Source organism: Thermobia domestica, chromosome 15 (genome assembly GCF_964235325.1).
Source record: "Thermobia domestica chromosome 15, izTheDome1.hap1.1, whole genome shotgun sequence".
Taxonomy (NCBI): domain Eukaryota; kingdom Metazoa; phylum Arthropoda; class Insecta; order Zygentoma; family Lepismatidae; genus Thermobia; species Thermobia domestica.
The window spans coordinates 154,233,753-154,245,976 of NC_137468.1; the positions used below are offsets into that span (position 1 = coordinate 154,233,753).

Sequence of the window (12,224 nt, forward strand, 5' to 3'; positions counted from 1 at the left end):
ATCCACCGCAAAGCTCACTTAGGTCAAACTGGGATTAAAACAGGAATCTTACATACCAGAGATGAGCACATTACCACGGAACTACCGCTTCTTCTCCACAGTATTTTTGTTCGATCATTCTACTCCACCATCTTTTAACTTATTTTCTACATTGCTATAATCTACTTAATATACTAGTAATGTTACTACACAGTAACATCATTGTTACAATAAATCTGGATATCAACTTCTAACACTTTGTGTTTTGCGTTGTTTTGGGCTTACACCCTTGTGTTCCACATTGCATTATTGCAGTAAATAACTTTTGTTTATCCTGGTGCCGAATTTTGAACTGGACGAACGGAACTTATGAGTTTTCTCTTGGACATTTCTTTGTAGTTACTTTCCTTCACGACCGTTAGTTCTGTAGTAAACAAATTTTGCTTCTTAATAGAAATTATTGTATAGATCATTTCAAAGTGATCTGGTTATGATGTGTAACGGAAAATGGTAGCCCCAGAACGCCCAAAACGCCCAGGTAGCCTAAAAACATACGAATGGAGTTTAGGTACTTCTTTCAGTGCGATAGGGGTCTGCGGTGGCTCAGTGGTAGAGCATTCACCTCTGGTGCTTGGGGTCCCGCGTTCGATCCCAGCCCCCACCATGTGAACTTTATGGTGGACAAACACCGTGTACGTGGGTTTCATCGGGGTTCTCCCGTTTCTTCCCACTTTCTTCATTCCACCATATCATTCATTACTCATCATCACCGTCTCCTTTAGTCTAACCGGCATAACCGTGTGACGTAAAACTCCAAAGATTTCATTTCATTTTTTCTTTCAGTGCGATAATTATACATAAGGTGAAATACACGCCGTTCTAACATTGTCAGGCTAGAGTATCAGGTGAAATTGTGATGCTAAGTGTAGCTGTTCTAAGCATAACAGTACCATCTGCCACATATAGCCTCATATGTATCAGAACGTCGTAGTTTTCACCTTGTATATAGTCTTCGTACTGGAAGAAGTGTTTATCTTCATCCGTATGTTTTTGGAGTTAGGATTTCTGCCTGAACGCCGACGATATGTGGAGCAAATACAAGAATGATTGGGTAAGCATTTGGAATAATAATATTTAGTAATAAACTTTTAACTTTTATGAAATACGTTCCAGTAAAATACATTGAATTCGTTAATAGTTCTTGTATGGAGAAGACGGAATGGATGTTTGCAAAACCCAGTTTTTGAAGGAGAAGCAACTGAACATTCTTGTTGAAAATTGCCAAGGTATATTGGACAGCAGTAAATTATCCGTTCTAAAAGATAAGGAAAAGATGAAGGGAATCAGCGAAATGTATTTAATGGTAATTATATATTGCTTTGTCGCTCTTTCTTTCAGTGCTTTTTTCCCCCACTGTTAATGTAGATTAGAACTTACCTTGATATTGTTAATTGATATTTGGGTTTCACTTTGAGAAATTCCATGTTCGAGTTTTCAGTAAATCAGAATCTAGTGGTGATACATTGACAGAAGGCACCGAAGTTTCTGTTAAGTAGTTGAGCGTTTCTCAAATTGTGTTTCTCAAGGTTCTCATGGTCTGGGTTTTTTAGATTAAACCTTGATCCGGGAAGGACAGAAAAATAAAATGTCAGTTGTGTAACATACACTGTCTAAAGTATCTCAACAGATATTGTTTCTACAATTGAGTCGGTGAGTGTAAGAATAGTTCTTCCTCTCTCCTCAACCATAGGTTGGTGGTCAACATGGAAATTTTAAAACTTTTCTCTCCCTTGGCAGAGATGTTTTATACTTTGATAAGGTCTCCTCATCGGAACTGTATCTAGATATTCTATCTTTGGTCTTCCTCTTCCTGGTTTTCCTTCTCCCTTTTCCTCCATCTGTACGATGATCCAATCGGAGTGCCGAATCAGATGACCAAGCATCTATTTCTTCTTTTTCCTATTATCTTCATGATCTAGTCTTTCATTAGTTTCCTTAAGTACGTCTTCATTCCTTTTCCTTTCAGCCCATGATATGCACAGCATTCTGTGTCAACACCACATTTCAAACGCTTCCAGCTTGGATATTTCAGCTTTTATTTACACTCTCGTATGGAGGAGGCGCTTTACAGACCAGAGACGTGGATATTGAGAAATCGTTTTCGAACCTCCAACGATACATTTCTTGATGTTAGCAGTCCTTTTCTTCCTATTGAATGTTTGTTTTGCCAGCGCTATTCTGCGTTTTTTTTTTTTCCACTTTTTCCATCCGAGGATATTAGATTTCCTAAATAGGGGAACGTCTTAACGTCTTCGATTTTCTCTCACTCTAGCCATACGTTTGCCTCTTCCTGTCCTGCTCTTCTACACTTTATCACTTTGGTTTTCCTTTTTATTTATCTCCATTTTGCATGTTTTTTCCAGTTGGTCGTTCAGGTTTCAAAGTAAAGTAAGAATAGTACTAGTCCTAAATCACTAGTCTAATAGTACTAGTCATAAGTATTTCAACAAGAAAATTACGTTATGCTATTCTACATATGAAATTTATTTTAAATCACGTAATAACTTGAGAAATATGCCAATCAATAGAAATGTGTTGTTCTATGCATTCAACAATTACTTTTTGATACTAAGTATATGGGCTTATTTTGAACATGTACTGTTCTTCAACTCACCAATTCAATTGAACAAGGTAAGACTATCAAATTCAAATAGCTTATCTACATGTATTATTATGAAATGACCTTGAAATTCTTTAAATATTAAGAAAAGAGTTAATATATATTTTCTACTCTATTAATACCAATATAGAATTAAAGTGATTTTAATCAATACCGTTTTAAAAAGTATAAGTATACTGGTAAATGCTCAAAGTATTTAAAATGGAATGATAAAATTCCTGTCGAAGGGGAGAAATGTAGAGTGGTCTGTAGAATATTCTGGTTAATAAAATGACTTGAAGTTGAAAAAAAAGTTGAGATACGCTGGGCTAGTTAAAATTTTGTGCAGAAGTTTTACAAAATTATAATATTACAAACAAAAGACCTAAATCTATACTTACCAACTCTCAGCTCCTGCCAAACAAGAAACAAGTTGTTACAGGTAACTGGAGCTCGAAAAATTACGCTTCCAGAGATCATTACATATTTCTCGTAGTTTGTTGCTTTTGTATAACCAGCACAACTCTGGAACATTTATACGAATAAATGAAGGACAAAAGGGAGAGAAAGCTATGGAGTACATAATTTGTAAAAATTTCTTCAAGGATTTCTGTATATTCATTTATTGAATGTCTTCTTGGAAGACCTTTTTTATTGTTATCAGGATCACTTTCATTGGATAGTCACTTGTTCATATTCATTTAGGAGATCCTTTTTAAAATACGTCTTTTTACGCAATAACACAAAAAATTAATATAACATATTTCCAAGCTATGAAACAGAGTAATGTAATTTCAGTTAGTTTCGTATTTGAAGATTGTATATTTAAAAAGTTTAAATTATCAAGAGTTAAGATTATGTATGTATCATGTAATTGAGTATATATAATATTTCACAGAACTGTAATCGCCTGACATGGAATTAAATTCCCATCTTATTGGCATGTAACAAATTACCGTTCCTATTGTTCTCACATATTAGTGAATACAATGCTCATCACAATTAGATTAGATTTAATTTTTAAATTGCTTTAGGGTAAAAAGTCACTGTCAGTCACAGTTATACGATAACTATTAACTTCTAATACGACAAAAGCTTATCGACAATCGTGTAATCAAAAATGAACACTTCTGATTTATCCGCTCATTTTTAATATCAGTCACGGAGGTCGCCAGGAATTTATTTAAGGAAAGGAAGTTTCGACTGTACGAGGTCTGGCTAAAAAATAAAGAAACTTTTACCAAGAGTACAGTTTATTGTCACAAACTTACAAATTAAAGGTTATCCTTGTTAATATACTCCCTTACCCACTCCATACATGTTTGGATACGAAGTTTTCATTGTTGGAAGTAGTTGTTATGGAAATCTTCAGATGTCACCGTCGTGAGTACCACTGTTATTTTCTGCTTCATCTCTTCCATAGTCTGAAAATAAGTTTCCTTGAAAACATATTTCACTTTCGAAAAAGCTGGAACACCCACGGTACCAAGTCTGGGGAATAAGGTGGGTGTTCCAGCACTGGAGTCTTCTTAACTGCCAGAAACTACTTAACGGTCAAAGCAGCATGCGAAGGAACATTGTCGTGACGTACAAATCTTCATTGTTCTTTCACAAGAGGGATTGGAGGTTCACTAATACCTGCTAATAATACTGCTTATTACTGTCTGAATTGATAGTACCTATTCAATTATGAGCAGGCCTAGTCAGGAAAGTGAAGGTCATGCTCATTGTAAACACAATGAACATGACCTTCACTTTCATTTGCTTTTGCGTACCTTTTTCATTTGCGGTGATGAGAGTTTTTTAGTGCATGGATCGCCTTTTTCTTTTAGGATCATACTGAGGGATCCATGTCTCGTTACCATTGACGATTTTCATTAACAAGTCCGGTTCTCCTTCCAGGAATTCCATTGTTTCACTGTACACGTGGTTCCAGAAATCCTGGTCCTGCGTGTTTTTTTTTTTTTTTTTTTTTTTTTCCGTATTAGTTTTGCGCAAACTTTGCACATGTTGAAATGGTCGTGCAGAACTGCGCAGACAGACTCTATCGATGTGCACTATGCCAGCTATCATTCGAATGCTGAGCCTGCGATCTTTCTGGACAATGTCAGTCACTTTTGCCACATTTCTCTCTTTTGCTGCTGTTACAGGACGACACGGTCTTTCATCATCATCAACGCTCTCGTGTCCCTCAGTGAAGCGTCTGTGCATAATTATTTACATGTTATTGTGCTAAGTATAATTTTGTATTATTTGTATTATGCGTATGTCATCCAGAATATAATCAAATTGAAATACTCTATGTATGTTTATTTTGTTCATAGAGGAGGCAGTGGACAGAGAAACATGGAGATCCTACACAGAAGATTAGAATGAGTGGTTTTGCAGCATTTTCTGCATCAGTTAATGATGAAAAAGACTACACACATGATACCCGTACTGGACGGTGGAACTTTGCAAACGAATTGTCTTCGACATGGTCTGATTTTGGTCGTAGAAAAAGAAAACCGTGAGCATTTGTTTTGTACTGTTTGATCCTTTATCCAGTACTCCAAAAGGAGGACTAACTTTTGAATTACATACATTTTTATGTAACTTCTATTGTAAATATTTTTCTTGTTAAGACCTGATCACAGCAAAACTTTGAGCACACCATGCTGTACTACAATATGTACTGTAATTGTTTTGTTGTGTTTGAATAAATAATGCTGCTTGCCAGTCCTATAACAAGAACTTGACATATCTGGACATTTCCATCTTACAAAAATAGCTTTTAAAACTTTTAGTATAATTTTATATTTGTCATATCTATACTAATTTGACTAACATTTTGAGAGCTGCAGGAAACAGGAACTTTAGAAAAACCAAAAATGGATCAAAAGATTGTGATCTTGACCAATAATTAGTTTTTGGATCAGGGGCCACAAAATTTTTGAACGGCCCCTAAATTTCTTTTTCCCTATGGAATAAGCACATCATACTGAGTTCAGTGTTAGTTTGGGTTTGGCTACACTATGTGTAGTTCTGCAGATATAAGGCGTAAAAGAAATTTTTTGATTGAAATATGTTGGATCAAGGGTCACAAAATTTTTGAACGGCCCCTAAATCGAGTTTTCGTATTTTTTACGAAATAAGCACATCATACTGAGTTAAGTAATAATTTGGATTTGGCTACACTATATGTAGTTCTCCAGATATAAGGCGTACAAGAATTTTTTTATTGAAATATATTGGATCTAGGATCAGGGGCCACACAATTTTTGAAGGGCCCCAAATAGAATTTTTATATTTTTTTGCGTAATAAGCACATCATACAGAGTTAAGTGATAGTTTGTGTTTAGCTTTAATGTGTGTAATTCTCCAGATATAAGGCCTACAAGAAAATTTTTGAATCAAATATATTGGATCTTTTGATCCGATAAAACTTCGTCAAGGATAAGGTTTCTTGATAGTATAAGAAGGCCGAATTATTTAGATCTGAAGAATATTAAATGTGTAAGTGAATGTTTGGACAACGAAATCATAATTACTCAATTATGCTATCCGTAAACCTAATTTTCCATCTGTCTTTTCATTTCAGTCCACTAGTTCCAGTTCATGTAATCTTTTGAACTAAAGGAAAGGGACTAACTATCTTACTTTTACTATACTTGTTTGTTGCTTTTACGTTAGGTAGACAATAGGGGACTCAGTATTTCATTCATAAATGTTATCCTACGTTTAAAGATGAAGTTAGCTTTATGAGTAACCAAGAAAATACGAGTGTTGCATAGTTGCAATCGAAAGAGGATCCTCTTTTAAATTTGGCAGTTAAATTGATCTCTATAAAAGTAAGACTCAAATTTAATTACTCCCTTTCAAATTATAGAAGATGAGGTTAAAATCGACCTTTTCCCTTGCAGTGTGTTAGGACATTGACAAACGTGTAAAATTAATAGTTTCTCCCCTCTATGATTAAAGTCCAAATTAAAAAGAGGTACATAGGATTTAATCGTTAAGTAGAAGACTATTAATATAGTAATGAAGGATTAGAAAAGAAATAATAATAATAATAATAATAATAATAATAATAATAATAATAATAATAATAATAATAATAATAATAATAATAATAATAATAATAATAATAATAAGGACTAACAGTTAAAAGACTAGAGAAGTTCGATTATAGTCAGGATGAAAAAATCGAACACTCAAGTTCCTTTCTAAATATCTTTACGCAAACTAGCAGGTTGTAAACTTTGATACTGGAGCTTACGAGAAAAGTTTTAAAGAAACAAACAATATATCCGTTTGATTTAACATGATGCATATTCAATATACACTAAAAAGTACTTACCCCAAAAGCACACAAAATTATCTAAATGTGAACTTTCCGCAAACAGTTGTTGCCTTCTTCAGTACACATCTTTCTAGAAAAGTAATGTTGTCTGTAAAACAATCTCTCGTCGATATTCTTTTTCCAAATATTATTTTCTTACTTCCAGTGAAGAAGAATATATAGGTACAAGGGAAATTTTATGGAAGGTTCCTAGAAGTAAGGAAAGTAATGCTACTTGGAAGATTATCAATACGGCATGTAGTTCTATAGATAACGTCAATTAGAAAAAAAAAAAAAAAAAAAAAGAAAAAATCGATGAAAAAGTCAACAACTTTTTGTTGAAACGTTCACATTTTTGGGTGCATTTGGGGTAGGTACTTTTAATGAATATATGCCTATGTTTTGTGCCACCTAACACACAGAGGAAAACAGCACCTTATAAGAGAGGTATATACTGGAGTATCTTGAACATTACTGTAGAAGTATTTAAAAGGAATATTCGGATAATATGTACACTCATGTCCAAAATGATTGTCGCATATCTATAACTGTCTTCTTGTAAGAATATAATTTGATAATGATTTTGCAGGGTACTTTTTAATACTGATACTATGTGTATAATCGGGAAATGTATATTTGTGGTAAATTTCATAGAAAAAGATTTATAAATACCAAAATTAGAAAGAGTAAAACAAAATGTCGCTAAATGGACAAGAAAGTTTCATTTTCGTTTTATTGTTCTTATTTACTGCTCTTTTGACATGAAATTTACCACATACATGTCTTTGTCGATTATACACATACTAACATTACAAGAAATATCGGGCGAATTCGTTATCAAATTATATTCTTACAACAACATATTTATAGACATGCGAGAGTATTTTTTTTTACATGAGTGTACATATTTTCCGTAATCTACGATATGGATTTGGGCTTCGATTTTTCCATATGATTCAAATAAGTATTTAAATACAGTAAAACTTGTCTTTAGCGGTATCGAACGGGGCTTGCAAAAAGTTCCGTTAAAAATAGGTTTCCAGTTAACGAAGGTAGACCTATGCAAAAATATACATGTATACAACGGACATACCAAGATAAAATAACATGCTGTGCGTACCTTAGTTAATTTACAGTAGTTATTTCTATTATGAGTTAATACACACAAAACTTGCAATGAACAGAAAAAGATACTATACACACGTTAATTTTATTTTCCCCATAGTCAAGGAGAGTTTTCTGTACACATTCTTCATGGCTACTCGACTTTCCACAAACACTTTAACCTGAAAAAACACACTAAATATGTCATTGTCATTTTGACGTAAGGCAAATTGTTGCAGTTCCTTTATAGTTTTACCAGCATCTTGATAAGTCTTTACCCTATATTCTTTTTGCAGCTGAATGCCATATTTCTCTTCTTCCTCTACCTCCTCTTCTCCTTTCAGATTTTTGGTATAATTCTCAATTAAGTCATCTACATACATCCGTCGTGTCTGTTTCGGTTTGCACATCATTATCTGTTTCACAAACAACGTAGTTTATTGTATATATGTATCTTACTTCTCAATGAATGTCTAAAAACTTTCTAGATAATGCAATCGTAACTTAAAGTTTTCCGTTAAAAACTTCTTTTGATTTCTGTTGTCCGCATAATAGAGTTTCCGCTTAATGAAGGAAAATTAATACGTCTTTCGCCTCTGTATTCAAGGAACCGTGAAATATTTCCGTTTAAGAGAAGTTTACGTTAAATAAAGGGTCCGTTGAAGGCGGTTTTACTGTATTAATGGGAAGCATACTTTGACGCAACTGAAAACAGCTACTATGGTTTTACGAAATTTATCCGAAACAAAGAAATCCCCAAGTGGAAATGAAAAATGACTTACTTACTGACAGTGGTGATAATGTAATCACATACAGTAAGAAAAGTACATTATAAACGATATCGCTAAACACTTCGTCAGAAGGAGAGAAGAGGAAAGGAAGAAAAGAAAGGGAAAAATAGTAGAAAAGTAGTTGTGAAGCGTCCAGGGGCACTGTATCTTGGATCAGCACAATAAATTCTGTAGCCATCAATGGTAATCGAACTCGAGATGACTTCTGGGGGCGCGTGGCTCAGTAGTAGAGCGTTCACCTCCGGTGCTGGGGTCCCTGGTTCGATCCCAGCTCGCGCCGTGTGGACTTTGTGACAAACAAACACCGTGCTCGTGGATTTTCTCGGGGTTCTCCTGTCTCCTCCCACTTTCTTCATTCCACCATTTCATTCATTTCTCATAATCACCGTCTCCTTTAGCCTAACCGGCATAATCGTGGAACGTAAAACTAAAGATTTCATTTCATTTTTTTTCGAGATGACTTCTGGTATCAGATGCTAAACATATTTTTTAAATATATATATATATATATATATATATATATATATATATATATATATATATATATATATATATATATATATATATATATATATATATATATTCTAATGCGTGTAAAGTGCTTTCCAAACACTGAAATCCTGTTACAAAAAATTCATGTGGAAATTTAATGTGTTTCGTTCTTTTCTAATTTTATTTTTCATTTTACACCTATTTTTTAAATAATAATTTCCAGATTTGAAGAAAGCGCTGCTAAGTGTCCAGACCCAGTGCAAGCGAACTTTCGTCCTGACCTTACCTTTGGATCAATAAATGAAAGACTTGAAAAATTAATGAATGTTTACTTAGAGAGAAATTTAGGTTCTACTGTCTGCTTAGATGGTGAATTGAAGAATGGCGTTAAGATTAAAAAATCAGAATATGAAGACATGATGTATCTGAAATGCATGGAATCCTTATGCCCAGCGGGTGAACCAGTTGGAATGTTGGCAGCACAGGTAAACATACAAATCATGCAAAAAATTTAAAGTTAATTCTTAGATTCCTTTTGCCGCTTCTCATGATTGAACGGTTCAAAACATTATGGTGACGGTTGCAAGGCATGTGTGTCTTGGGTTCGAATCCTGTTCAGGGCATGAGTGTTATGTAATTGCCGATAATTACTCATACATGCCTGTACTTTCACTATTAACCACTCGTGTTGCCTGTATCACTATTATCACTCATTTTTCTTCGTCTCCTGTTGGTCGAAGAGGAATATTGTGGCATATGTGAAATAAATAAATAAACTGAGTGTGTATTTTCTGCTGTCTTCGCCAATTTACAGTACTGATCTGATACTTTCCATGCACGTGAAGAGCTAATATATCTTTGTCATCCTGTGTACAAATGTTAACATGAGAGTGTACTGAGAGTGACTCTTATTTTTCCTTTATGGTAATGAATGCAGCCCACTTAAAACGAACTCGGAAATAGCGAATTATTGGATATTACGTACATAAATAAAATCCCCGTCACACTGCCTATTCAAAACATGGAAGAAATGATCGTATATTGCGAACAATATTTTCCGTAAAGACCGCTTATAGCGAAATTTTCAGAACGGGATCATGTTTTCTTTTCTTCTGCTCGTGGAAAACTCAGGTACCACAAAATTGGTTTGTATAGCTATTGTCGCTGTGCAAGCCAAGCATGACTTACTCCTCCCTCTCTCACTTGGATGACAGCAGAAATCGCCCCAGGTGCAGATATTTCCAGGAATGCGCGTCCACCAGAGTTCAAGGTCGAGATTAAATATAAATCTCTGTTTTCACTGGAGCTCACTGTGTTAGACGCAAAGAGAAAGTAAGGAGCGTGTTTTGGTAGCTATAAGGTAGGAACACACCGCAAGCTGATTTTTTAAACTTGTGTTTGGGCATCGCTAGATTGAAAGATGGCAAACAACAGGAAAGCCATATCTCTTCAGACAAAAGTGAAGGGAGATGAAGCAGATACCGATGATGAGGGAGAAGTGGAAAATTTGAAACAACCCATGAGTTCCAAAGAAACAATCCAAAGTTCGGACAATTTTCAACGCTATCTTTTCGAGTATAGCAACACGGTGCCGCACAATGCATTTCGGACATTTGAGAAAGTGGAAGCTGCGGTGCTACGAACAGTGGCAGAACACATAATTCAGAAAAAAATTACAAACTTCTTCAAGCGTACTTGAACAGGTAGGAAGAACTGCAATACAGTGTGTATGATAGACTAGATAACAAATCAATTAATAAAATTATCTTCAGATGTAATGCTATACTACTATATTCTTTTTTAAATGTATCTGCTTGTTATCTAATCCTTTATTTTTTTCTATAATTCGGAAAAATACGTGAGTTTGTTCATAACGAAGTTCAGATATAAAGAGCTCATTGTGTTGGTCCCTTGAAATTCATTATAAGTGGGCTGCATTGCATATAAACAAATATGAGATCTCAAAGTATAGTCATATATATATATATATATATATATATATATATATATATATATATATATATATATATATATATATATATATATATAAAAAAAAAACTCACCTATTGAAAAACAACTTGCATATGTCAATACTGTAGAATTAAGTCAAACAAAACTCAATCTTCTCTATATCTATTAAGACCTGTACTTCAACCAAAAATGTTGAAATATACTATGCGCTTGTGAGTTAAATGCTTTCAAAACAGAAGTGAACGTTTTTTTTAACATAACCGTGTAAAGGGAAACGAAAGTAAAATTTAAAAGAACATTTCTTAGAGCAGGAAATAGTGAAACCCAATCAAGCTCTGGTATTTAGGCTCACAGTGCTTTGCCGGAGATAATATAGTCTAACCTTCGTAACTAGATAGGTTGGTTGGTTGGATTATAGTTTAGCGTTCCTTCCAACATCAAGGCTATTAGGCCGTTAGAATAGCAAAGTCGTATGTGCCAAAAGCTAGTTTTGAGGAAAATGCGATTAAAGTTTTGCTAAGCATGATATATGAAAATAATCGATAAAGACATTAAGAAGTGTTCAGATATGAGTCTAACGCATTAATACTGTAAGTTACGATTGTAAAATGCTATGCTTTAAAATGTAAAGTTTTTGAAGGCTAATGTCATATACAATGTTGTTTTAAAAAATAATGTATGCATTTACGCTTGTTATAATCAAAACTGTTTTCTTGTAAAATTAGCATTTTGCAAGAAATACTTTAACTAATATTAATAAATATTTTTTTTAAATATTAATAAATAATAAAATGAATATGAGTAAATTAGTACACAAAAAGTATACAGTTCAGCATGCCAAAGATCATTAAGCGCTTGTCCAGGTTGAGTTGTACTGTGAGGAACCAGTAGTATGTCAGTAATAATT

General features: G+C 34.0%; 1 protein-coding gene across 4 annotated transcripts in view; it reads left to right on the forward strand.

The window, feature by feature from the left end:
• LOC145671309 (DNA-directed RNA polymerase I subunit RPA1-like) overlaps positions 1 to 12,224 on the forward strand; it is a 267,751-nt gene that overhangs the window by 163,811 nt on the left and 91,716 nt on the right. For 3 of the 4 annotated variants that reach the window (XR_014128501.1, XM_081740285.1, XM_081740283.1), the window contains exons 19-21: positions 1,178 to 1,342; positions 4,963 to 5,147; positions 9,570 to 9,831. Coding sequence is in view for 3 of the 4 variants with exons in the window: in XM_081740285.1 (XP_081596411.1) it covers positions 1,178 to 1,342; positions 4,963 to 5,147; positions 9,570 to 9,831 (612 nt within the window). In the remaining variant the exon portion in view is untranslated. The remainder of the gene's footprint in view (positions 1 to 1,177; positions 1,343 to 4,962; positions 5,148 to 9,569; positions 9,832 to 12,224) is intronic. The other variant, XM_081740284.1, reaches the window with a different exon arrangement.